At 46.4% G+C, this 12,500-nt stretch overlaps 2 protein-coding genes across 2 annotated transcripts in view; both read right to left on the bottom strand.

The window, feature by feature from the left end:
• The window catches only part of atp10b (ATPase phospholipid transporting 10B), a 38,187-nt gene that overhangs the window by 19,885 nt on the left and 5,802 nt on the right, over window positions 1-12,500 (bottom strand). Inside the window, exons 4-12 of the mRNA XM_045214553.1 lie at window positions 12,123-12,229; window positions 11,695-11,826; window positions 9,729-9,856; window positions 8,991-9,243; window positions 7,827-8,056; window positions 6,163-6,351; window positions 4,268-4,544; window positions 3,527-3,844; window positions 325-419 (exon numbers count right to left, since the gene is read on the bottom strand). Coding sequence (XP_045070488.1) covers window positions 325-419; window positions 3,527-3,844; window positions 4,268-4,544; window positions 6,163-6,351; window positions 7,827-8,056; window positions 8,991-9,243; window positions 9,729-9,856; window positions 11,695-11,826; window positions 12,123-12,229 — 1,729 coding nt within the window. The remainder of the gene's footprint in view (window positions 1-324; window positions 420-3,526; window positions 3,845-4,267; window positions 4,545-6,162; window positions 6,352-7,826; window positions 8,057-8,990; window positions 9,244-9,728; window positions 9,857-11,694; window positions 11,827-12,122; window positions 12,230-12,500) is intronic.
• Window positions 1,823-2,311, bottom strand: LOC123484337 (mitochondrial import receptor subunit TOM22 homolog). Its single transcript, XM_045214555.1, has one exon. It carries the CDS (start codon window positions 2,309-2,311, stop codon window positions 1,823-1,825), a length of 489 nt encoding a protein of 162 aa, XP_045070490.1.

Raw genomic sequence — 12,500 nt, 5'->3', positions numbered from 1 at the left:
CCAGTCCTCATCATGCACCAGGTACCAGGTACCAGTCCTCATCATGCACCAGGTACCAGGTACCAGTCCTCATCATGCACCAGGTACCAGGTACCAGTCATCATCATGCACCAGGTACCAGGTACCAGTACTCATAGGCCCTCTCACACAGCACCCCATGAGAGAGGGATGAGGTGCTGACTGATACCCAACACCCAACACTAACAGATGTTTATGAAGCAGACAAGTAGACACAACTAATTTGATCATACAATCATTACCCTGTCAACGTTCTTCTAGGCTACTTAGACATGTCTCTAAATGTGTCTGGATGGGTGGGCTGACCTTCTTTGCCAAACAGAGGGTGCGTAGTCCTTCCTTGGCGTACCAGTCGAGGTGTCTTTGAGTGCTATTCTTCTGGCTCCCCTCCAGCCTGTTCTCTGTGGAGAGAACAAGATAAGTACTCAAAGTGATGTCATGACCCTGGTAATATCTCAAAGCATCTGTACTAAAGTGGAAATGTGGTCCTGTGTGGCATAGTTGGTAGAAGATGGCTCTTGCAACGCCAAGAGTTGTGGGTTGGATTCCCGCTGCTAACACCCATACATAAATGCACACGTAAGTCGCTTTAGGTAAAAGTGTCTGCTAAATGGCATATATATTATATTGTATTATGATATATAATTATATAAGTTTATCCTGACCACATGACCTGACCAGGTAACTGTGTGTAAAGGGCCCAGGTCACATGCTGATGCTATTATAAGCACCTGTCTTATTGAACAGTACCACATAGTATATATTTATATTTACATTTTAGTCATTTAGCAGACGCTCTTATCCAGAGCGACTTATTTTTCATACATACTCTGATCACCAACGCTTTTTCAATTGGCTATCCCTCTGCAAAGTTGTTCAATCGGAATTCTAACACTCACAACAAAGAACACTTTAACACCCTATCTATGGCTTTGTCTCTGGAGTCTTGTGGCCTGCTGGTCTTTTGTTGCCTCAACCAAGAAGTCACCAAGTCAATGGACAATGACCTTACCTGGCTTCTCTAGTGTGAGCCAGTTCTTGATGGAGAGGTAAGAAGGAAAACCAGCAGACACTTTAGATCTCAATGACCAGCTGTGATTGTGAATATGACGGATCTATGATGTAAGTCATGTCTACCATGATTTTCCCACACACACGAGTGGTATGAACACGTTCCCAAACCAAACACAGGTTACAACGGTTTCAAGGCCATGTGTAGCTACACACCCACATGAAAACATTTTTCCTCAGACCACACACACTCTTGGTAACCACTTATAACCACAATAATAATCCAATTTCTTCAATTATCCACCTGATCCAAACCCCCTGGAACACATGCATATTTATATCGCTATGTATAAAAAAAAGATGGGAAGTGAGTAAAAACACAGTGCTCAGAAGTCTCCGCAGGACGTTGAGTAAGACAGACAGCGAAAGGGACATTCATTATTGCAACACGCAGGAAGTGACATCATCCTCCTCTAATCTCCTTAAAATGGCCAATCCTGGATGTTGGAATGATCACATGTGCTGACCAGATGCAGCTTTGTATTCTCTTCTCCCTCTTCGTTGTCTCTCTCTCCTTCCAAGCCTCCACTCTCCCTCGTTGGTTGAAGCGCTAAGGCTGTCGGAGGGACGTCGGTCACATCTTCACTGGAGCGGGAGACATCCCACCTGGCATCCCTCCTGACATCTACCCTGGCATCCCACCTGGCATCCCACCTGGCATCCCACCTGACATCCCACCTGGCATCACACCTGGCATCCCACCTGACATCCACCCTGGCATCCCACCTGACATCTACCCTGGCATCCCGCCTGGCATCCCACCTGGCATCCCACCTGACATCCCACCTGACATCCCACCTGGCATCCCACCTGACATCCCACCTGGCATCCCACCTGACATCCCACCTGGCATCCCACCTGGCATCCCACCTGACATCCCTCCCTGACATCCCACCCTGGCATCCCTGCGTTGGGGCCCAACAGGGATCTGTCTCTGCTGCTCCAGCTGTAGTCTCTCAGTCTCAAACACCACCGGAAGGACCAGGATCGTGAACGAGGAGGTGCCCACCCACAGGGCAGCGCGGGAGTAACCGTACAGCTCCGTGGCCACAGTGACTGAGCCCGATGCGTTCACCTCAGCTGCAGAGCGCAGTGTAACAGGGAACATCTCAGTCATCAAACCCCACAGCCTCTCCATAAGAGTCTCATCCAGCTCTTTGTCTTCATCTTCATCGATCTCGCCTTCTGGGGGGGGCTGGGTCTCGACTGGGCTTCCAGCCATGGAAAACTGTTCTCGCGCCGCTGACCAGCCGGTGTGTTTGGCTAATTTAAAATGTACCTCAATTGGTGGAAGGGAAAATCAGTATTTTAATAATTTATCGTGGAATTATTGCGTTGGCCCCGGTTTGCATAAATGTTGGACCCAAGAGTGAGCATTGGTCCTGTGACAATCTGAGGTCACTTGGGTAAAAGCTACATGTACCATACAGTAACATACAGTACCATACAGTACTACCATACAGTACCATATTGCACTATACAGTACCATATTGCACCATACAGTCCCATGCAGTACCATACTGCACGATACAGTACCATGCAGTACTATACAGTACCATGCAGTACCATATTGTACCATACAGTACCATGCAGTACCATATTGTACCATACAGTACCATGCAATACCATACAGTACCATACAGTACCATGCAGTGTCATACAGTACCATGCAGTACCATATTGTACCATACAGTACCATGCAGTACCATACAGTACCATACAGTACCATGCAGTACCATACAGTACCATACAGTACCATGCAGTACCATACAGTACCATGCATTATCATACAGTACCATGCAGTACCATATTGTACCATACAGTACCATGCAGTACCATACAGTACCATACAGTACCATGCAGTACCATATTGTACCATACAGTACCATGCAGTACCATACAGTACCATACAGTACCATGCAGTACCATACAGTACCATGCAGTACCATACAGTACCATGCAGTACCATATTGTACCATACAGTATCATACAGGACCATACAGGACCATACAGTACTATATTGTACCATACAGTACCATGCAGTATCATACAGTACCATACAGGACATACAGTACCATGCAGTACTATATTGTACCATACAGTACCATGCAGTACCATACAGTACCATGCAGTACCATACAGTGCCATACAGTACCATACAGTACCATGCAGTACCATACAGTACCATGCAGAACCATATTGTACCATACAGTATCATGCAGTACCATACAGTACCATGCAGTACTATTGTGTACCATACAGTACCATGCAGTATCATACAGTATCATACAGGACCATATTGCACCATACAGTATCAAACAGTACCATACAGTACCATGCAGGACCATACAGTACCGTACAGTACCATACAGTACCATACAGTATCATACAGTACCATGCAGTATCATACAGGACCATGCATTAGTAATAAGCCTACCTGCATATGGAGTCCCTAGAAGATCCATAATGGTGTAGTCTGCCCCTTTGGTATACATCACTATCTCTCTGGTGATTGGATGACGCAACACAATCGACATCCTCTTCCTGTTGGGGTCAAAGGTCAGGGTGTCCAGCACCTGATAGGTCAGCTCCTGCCCGTGAGGTAACCTCACTGTGACCCTGTCTGGGGTACGGGCCAATAGGGTGAAGCCGTACGCCTTGGCAGCGTACACCAAGGCTGCCTCATCTGGACTCTCTGCCTCGTAGCAAAGCTTATCAGCAGTGCTCACTACCAACCCAGGTCTGGTGTTGTTGGCTGGGACAGAGACATAGACAGACGAGAGACAGACGCAGAGTCAGTGACAGAGACAGAGACAGAGACAGAGACAGAGACAGAGACAGAGACAGAGACAGAGACAGAGACAGAGACAGAGACAGAGACAGAGACAGAGACAGAGACAGAGACAGAGACAGAGACAGAGACAGAGACAGACAGAGACAGAGACAGTACCGTGTTAGATCCACGCTTAGCTATTTATCTGGTTAGCTGATTGTGATTACAATTCACTTGCAGAGGCATGTGTCTTTCAATGCCTTTGTATGTGTCAGTGTTGTAGGTTTGGGTAGTTTTAGCGTTGCAACACCATCAATATCATTTGTACTTGCTGTTTTATGTACACTAGTTCTGAGACTGCAAGTCATATTAAATAAGACTGAGTCATTCTCTCTCTCTACCCACCCTGGGCGTTGGTCTCTCTGGTCTGCCCCCCTGCGGGGTTGGTCTCTCTGGTCTGCCCTCCTGCGGTGGTGGTCTCTCTGGTCTGCCCTCCTGCGGTGGTGTGGGGGTGGTCAGACACATGGCTGTTGACTGGGCCAGAGGGGCTGCTGTTGGTGTTGGGGTCAGTGTCCAGATCCTCCTTCTCAGTCATGGGCTGCCAGGAGCGGATGGTGTGACGTAGAGAATATATTTTCCTTACCAAGGACTGGAGGAGAGAGGGGCTCGGACGCCCACTAGCCTGGGGAAAGAATGGATGGTGTTTTTTTTTATATAGTGCTGTATTGTGTTTTTTTTGTAAAGCTTCAAAGTGGTGAAGCAGTAAACCTGGCACTTGGCTTTTTGTAATGCAGTCTATATTCAACTGAAAGGGTTATCAGTTACATGTCACCTTGAGTGAAATATAAGTCCAATGGTTAAATGGTTAGTCTTATGAGAACATGATGAAACTGTGTTCTGATCATCTAATATCTTATAACACTTCGATCAACTACTCCGGTCTGCCTTTCATTGCACCACCAGGTGCACACGCCCACTTAACCAATAGGAATAACTGTTTTGACCGCCCATTCATGGGACAGCCCGCCGGCCTCTCTCGTACTTCCCCAACCCAATCAGGAACTCTGGGTAATCAAATTAACGAGGGCGACTCTGACGTAGCTCCCCATGCCGTGCCATGCCAAGTGTGTGTGTGTGTGTGTGGTTAATTTAGTAAAAAGGGACCAAGACATTTCAACTGAAGCCTCAAAGAGCAATTAGGTAAATTAACGCTGACCACTGATGAGAGAGAAAGGAGAACGTTTTGGTCAGCAACGTTTCCGGCGAGGACGGAGCACGTATATAATTCAAGATAAATCTGAGAGGCAGATAGATAAAGAGACAGACTCATTTAATTGATGTTTCTGCTGAAATACAAAAATTTAATTATCTCTTCACTGCGTACATCACTGTTCTTACTACCAGATATCTGGACTGCAGGGCAGTACTATAGCCTTACTGCCAGATATCTGGACTGCAGGGCAGTACTATAGCCTTACTGCCAGATATCTGGACTGCAGGGCAGTACTATAGCCTTACTGCCAGATATCTGGACTGCAGGGCAGTACTATAGCCTTACTGCCAGATATCTGTACTGCAGGGCAGTACTATAGCCTTACTGCCAGATATCTGTACTGCATGGCAGTACTATAGCCTTACTGCCAGATATTTGGACTGCAGGGCAGTACTATAGCCTTACTGCCAGATATCTGTACTGCATGGCAGTACTATAGCCTTACTGCCAGATATTTGGACTGCAGGGCAGTACTATAGCCTTACTGCCAGATATCTGTACTGCATGGCAGTACTATAGCCTAAATATATATCTGGACTGCATGGCAGTACTATAGCCTTACTGCCAGATATCTGGACTGCAGGGCAGTACTATAGCCTTACTGCCAGATATCTGTACTGCATGGCAGTACTATAGCCTTACTGCCAGATATCTGTACTGCATGGCAGTACTATAGCCTAAAGATATCCTATGAGTAAAATGTACTTCCCAGAAATTCTGTTCTGATAAAATGGCACATTTTCAACCATCAGGATCTATCACGAAGGCAGGCTTTCATTTTGCAAGGTTTAATATTTGATTAATATTAAGATCAAGATCAACTATTGATATATAACCTGCGGTCTTAGAAGTTGAGGTCACAAAACCATCTCCCTCTCTTCCCCCCTTTCCTCCACTCCTCCTCCTCTCTTCTCCTCCTTCCCTCCTCCGCATCCCCTCTTCCTCTCTCCTACACCAGGTCAGGGTCACAGTGAACAGAACAGAACGGAGGAGAGGAACGGAACACTTGGAACAGAGCACGACTCACCCTCTGTCTCTGAGCCTGAGCCTGCGTTGCTGTGGAAACAACCACCGTGTTGCAGACAGCGAGAGCCAGGAAGAAGTCAAGATAGAGATCTGTTTCCTCGCAGTGGCGTATCCCTCTGCCACCAGCCCCGTCACCACCACCTCTCAGAACACGCTGAAGTAGCTTTCTGTCTGGGACCACCTCTGTTTCCTGTACACAGAAAGGACAGGGGGACAGAATTAAAAACAACAGTGTTTTACTGTATCTCTATGGGACGGGGTTGGTTATGAGGCTTGTATTAATGCAGCATGGGATGTGGTGTAGAGTGCCTTCAGAAAGTATTCAAACCCCTTGACTTTAACCACATGTTGTTGTTACAGACTGAATTTAAAAATGGATTAAATTGAGATTTTTCGTCACTGGCATATACACAATACCCCATAATGTCAAAGTGGAATTATGTTTACTGCTAACTACTGCTGCTATCTACTGCTGATATCTACTACTGCTATCTACTGCTGCTATCTACTGCTGCTATCTACTGCTGCTATCTACTGCTGCTATCTACTGCTGCTACCTAATGCTGCCGTCTACTGCTGCAATCTACTGCTTCTATCTACTGCTGCTATCTACTGCTGCAATCTACTGCTTCTATCTACTGCTGCTACCTTCTACTGCTATCTACTGCTGCTATCTACTGCTGCTATCTACTGCTGCTACTACTGCTGCTACCTACTGCTGCTATCTACTGCTGCTATCTACTGCTGCTACCTACTGCTGCTATCTACTGCTGCTATCTATTGATGTGATGTTGATGTTGATGTGATGTTGATGTGATGTGCTGTGATATCTACTACTGCTATCTACTACTGCTACCTACTGCTGCTATCTACTGCTGCTATCTATTGATGTGATGTTGATGTTGATGTTGATGTGATGTGCTGTGATATCTACTACTGCTATCTACTACTGCAATCTACTGCTGCTATCTACTGCTGCTACCTACTGCTGCAACTACTGCCGCTATCTACTGCTGATATCTACTGCTGATATCTACTGCTGCTATCTACTGCTGATATCTACTGCTGCTATCTACTGCTGCTATCTACTGCTGCAACTACTGCTGCTATCTACTGCTGCTATCTACTGCTGCTATCTACTGCTGCTACCTACTGCTGCTATCTACTGCTGCTATCTACTGCTGCTACCTACTGCTGCTACCTACTGCTGCAACTACTGCTGCTATCTACTGTTGCTATCTACTGCTGCTATCTACTGCTGCTATCTACTGCTCCTCTCTACTGCTGCCAGCTACTGCTGCTATCTATTGATGTGATGTTGATGTTGATGTGATGTTGCTGTGATGTTGATGTGATGTGCTGTGATATCAGTAGCCCATGGCTTCATGTTGCTAAGCATGACCATATGTGCAACTACAGACATGGCACATGGGACACACACACACACACACACATGCACGCATTGACCACAGTGTCATAAAAATATTATATACGGTATTTTAGGTTGAGTTATTTTAAGCGTTTTACCATTCAAAACTGTCTTGCTTGAGCGGTATTGGTACATTGGGTACATTGGGTACATTGGGTACATTGGGTACTCAGCCTAACAAATACAATGTTTCTATTCTTGTTGTTGTTATTGTTATCATCAAGCTATAATCTCACCAGTGGACTGCTGAAGGCTACTTCCCCCTGGGCACTTCCTTCCTTGTTCCTGTGATGGCCGCCGCCGCCGCTGTGAGGTTGCTGGGCGCCATGGCAACGTTGTATTACTTCTGGGTCATGGTCATGGTTGTCCTCCAGGGTCCATCCTGTCTGCGAGGGGAGTGGTCTCTGGTGGAAGAGGACCTCTTCCTCTGTGTCATCAGCCTCCCCAAGGAGAGCCAGACGGATGGCTGGAGAGGAGAGCCAAAACATATTCACTCTACTGTACACTCACTCAGTTAGTATAAGATGGGCCCAGATCTGTTTGTACTGTAGAGCCAACTCCTGTTGATGTTTAATGATCATAGGAGTTGGCTAGACAGCACTAAAGAATCAGAAGAAACTAGAAAGGATAATTTTTCATGAAGAAAAACTTCAGCTGTCCAGAAGTATTTTTATGTCAGTGGAAAAAGTTGTGATTTTTTTGTTGTTGTTAGAGGCTAATGTTGAAAAGTTGAATAGAGCGGCCATCTTGGAACGCAACAACTATTGCTTCACAAGCTGTCTTTAGACTAGTACAGAGGCCTGTCTTGCCTTCTACCTACTAAAACGACATACTGTGTACTAATCCCACTACATACTATTTACAACGTTCTGTTCAGTAAAAATGTGCTAGGACCGGTGCTAGGACCCCTAATTAAAACTGCATCAGCATTTCAAGGGCCTAGCTCAAGGCCAGAGCCCCACAATGTTCTGTTCAGTCTTTAAATGCTTTCGTGTTCTGAGAGGTATGAGGAAACAATGGGTTAATAACAAGAGAGAGGAAGATTCCCACAGCAGTATCTGCTGGGCTGCAGTCCGTCTGGTTGAAACCAGGGTTAAAGTTGGCAAGCCAGCGGAGTTTGTGGAGCTTGTGATGAGGATGTGTAAAGCCACACTCCTTAGTTTGTTTATACCATCAAGGACTGGACCACCAACAAACATGTTAACAATGCTGAAGCAAGTCACATTAAAATACCTAAAAAACAACTAAGTAGACAACTAGTGGAAGATCTCAAATTACGTCCAGTGACCTTGACGATCACAATCAACCAATGTCTTTATAATCCCAATTGGGTACACAGGTCATCGGATGCTATTTGAACAGTTCCCATCGTTTCTTTACAGTTCCCATTGTTTCTTTACCATTCTCTTTGTGTGCGTACTCGGTCCCCATGACGGTGCATCGTCTGAACACCATCTTGTTCTCTGTGAGGGTACCAGTCTTGTCCGAGAAGACGTACTGAATCTGTCCCAGGTCCTCAGTGATGTTGACGGTTCTACACTGGACTCTGCTGTCTGTCTCTTCATCATACAGGTCTATGTCGTTAGTGATGAAGAACACCTGACCCGCCTTGACTATTTCAATGGATACGTACAGGGAGATGGGAATCAGGATCTGGAGGAGAAAGACGGAAGGAGGATGGAGGAAGAGAGGAGAGAAGGATGGAAGAGAAGAGAGGAGGATGGAGGAAGAGAGGAGGATGGAGGAAGAGAGGAGGATGGAGGAAGGAAAGGAAGAGAGGAGGATGGAGGAGGAGAGGAGGATGGAGGAAGAGAGGAGGATGGAGGAAGGAAAGGAAGAGAGGAGGATGGAGGAGGAGAGGAGGATGGAGGAAGAGAGGAGGATGGAGGAAGGAAAGGAAGAGAGGAGGATGGAGGAAGAGAGGAGGATGGAGGAAGGAAAGGAAGAGAGGAGGATGGAGGAAGGAAAGGAAGAGAGGAAAAGGGTTGATGGTTGTTCAACAGTCACAGAGTGATGTCATATTGGTACACACAAATGCTTGCTTTATGGCTGTTCATCGATCAAGATGTTTCTCCTAACACACCAACACACACACACACACACACACATGCACACACATACACACACACTCTCTCTACCTGCAGTAGTATGATCATAGTGAAGAACATGTAGAAGCTAGACAGAGTGGGCGGGTCCAGATGACCATGTCTGTCTGGCATCAGGAAGAGAGGCATGCTGGGTAACGACTCCAGCCAGATATAATGACCTGTTTGGGGAAGGAGAGGGGGAAAGGAGGGAGAGGGGGATGAAGGGGTGAGAGAACGGAGCGAAAGGAAGTGGAGGTAGAAGGATTGCAGGAAAAGGAGGTAAGAAAGGACAAGAGGGTAAGAAAAGGAGGAGAGGAGAGGAGGGTAAGAAAAGGAGGAGAGGAGAGGAGGGTAAGAAAAGGAGGAGAGGAGAGGAGGGTAAGAACAGGAGGAGAGGAGGGTAAGAAAAGGAGGAGAGGAGAGGAGGGTAAGAAAAGGAGGAGAGGAGAGGAGGGTAAGAAAAGGAGGAGAGGAGAGGAGGGTAAGAAAAGGAGGAGAGGAGAGGAGGGTAAGAAAAGGAGGAGAGGAGAGGAGGGTAAGAAAAGGAGGAGAGGAGAGGAGGGTAAGAACAGGAGGAGAGGAGAGGAGGGTAAGAAAAGGAGGAGAGGAGGGTAAGAAAAGGAGGAGAGGAGGGTAAGAAAAGGAGGAGAGGAGGGTAAGAAAAGGAGGAGAGGAGAGGAGGGTAAGAAAATGAGGAGAGGAGAGGAGGGTAAGAAAAGGAGGAGAGGAGAGGAGGGTAAGAACAGGAGGAGAGGAGAGGAGGGTAAGAAAAGGAGGAGAGGAGGGTAAGAAAAGGAGGAGAGGAGGGTAAGAAAAGGAGGAGAGGAGGGTAAGAAAAGGAGGAGAGGAGGGTAAGAAAAGGAGGAGAGGAGAGGAGGGTAAGAACAGGAGGAGAGGAGGGTAAGAAAAGGAGGAGAGGAGGGTAAGAACAGGAGGAGAGGAGGGTAAGAAAAGGAGGAGAGGAGGGTAAGAAAAGGAGGAGAGGAGAGGAGGGTAAGAACAGGAGGAGAGGAGGGTAAGAACAGGAGGAGAGGAGGGTAAGAAAAGGAGGAGAGGAGAGGAGGGTAAGAACAGGAGGAGAGGAGGGTAAGAACAGGAGGAGAGGAGGGTAAGAACAGGAGGAGAGGAGGGTAAGAACAGGAGGAGAGGAGGGGGGGGGAGTAAGAAGGAAAAAGGCCAGTAAAGACAGGTGGATTAATCCCAACACTCCGTCTCAGAGGGGAGGGGTCTATTCTTCCTCCCTTCTTTCCCCTCTTCTTCTGTTCTTCTATGTGCTGATGGCCGGCCAATGACTGATGGGGAGCTAGCAATGTTTCAATGTCTTCCTATTAAGGTCCACGGATAAGAACATTAACCTTGGGATCTGGACCTGATCAATGTTTAAATATCTTCCTATAAAGGTCCATGGATTCCAACATTAACCTTTGGACCTGGAACTGATCAATGTTTAAATGTCTTCCTATAAAGGTACATGGATTACAACATTAACCTTGGCTAGTGAATGACTTGTTTTGACCACACCCTCCTTCCTTGCTCCTTGTCTACCTTGCCTCTTCCACCCATCCATGTGTTTATATGGACAGAAAAGAGCTGAAGCTCTGAGCTGTCCGATCAGGCCCAGTGTCTAGTTAGTTAGTTATTAACCGTGGGAGCTGAAGTGTGTCCCAAAATGGCACACTATTCCCTATTTAGTGCACTACTTTTAGCCAGGACTTATAGGGCTCTGGTCAAAAGTAGTGCACTATATTGGGAATAGGGCCATTTGGGACGTAACCTGAGTGTCTGATTTCTTCATACAGTGCTATGCTAAAATATGCAGTATGTAGACCTATATGTTGATAGGGAAAGTATATTAGTACAGTATAATGTAGTAATTGTATGGTAATTCATGTAGGGTAGGTTGACTGCCTAGCACTTCTATACGGCTTCTGTATGGTTTACATGTAGGTGTGTATACTTCAAATAATGCGTTGCCATGATTGTATGGTAACTAGGGTCAACTGTAGGATCAATTTACCTAGCGCTCCTATAAGGCACATGCAGAACAGTAGAATGACACAGAAGAGCACGTTGATGTTCATCTTGCGTTCCAGTTTGCTGCGTTTGTATCTCGGTCCGTTGTTGTTTAGCATGGACTTGGTCTCACGGCCTGGAACAAGAGGTGAGCAAAACACTGTAGCGGCGCCAGTGGTTTCTGGCAGTGGGTCGCCAACTTGGCCAGCGGCGGGCCGTTAGTAAGCCACTACATGGTTGCAAGCAGGCAAGTGTTTACTCAAATGAGGATCATCATCTTTTCTGGTGTTCGAACTTAAAGACTCACATGTTCACAACGCTGTAATTAATGAACTTAATAAAAATGTAATAACTTAACCAGGAACGTAAAGATGTAACAGTAGAGCTCAGAGGTCAGAGGTCAGAGGTTAGAGGTAAGATGTCATATTTCACCTGCGTACACCACAAACCCAGCTGCATGGTCTGTGTTTCTGACGGTACACCCTCTCAGCAGCAGACTGTCAATCCCAAAGCCCAATTTCTTCTTATCAGCCTTCTCTCTGCAGAGAGACCCAGAGTAAGGAGGATTCTTTCACACTCACATCTCATTAGGTATTCATTACCCCCTATATATTCTCCATGGGGTGCGTCCAAAATGGCATCCAAAAGTACTGCGTCCAAATGTAGTGCAATATAATGTGTCCAAAAGTAGTGCACTATGTAGGGAATATGATGCAATTTTAGACGCAGCCTATGAGTAATTATTTTCCTTTATGGCCTAACTAACTGGACTGGAGAGTAGACATTGGAGCTGCTATAAAAGCTATGGGG

This window comes from Coregonus clupeaformis, unplaced genomic scaffold, assembly GCF_020615455.1.
Source record: "Coregonus clupeaformis isolate EN_2021a unplaced genomic scaffold, ASM2061545v1 scaf0278, whole genome shotgun sequence".
NCBI lineage: Eukaryota > Metazoa > Chordata > Actinopteri > Salmoniformes > Salmonidae > Coregonus > Coregonus clupeaformis.
This window is presented reverse-complemented; position numbering and strand designations above follow the sequence as displayed.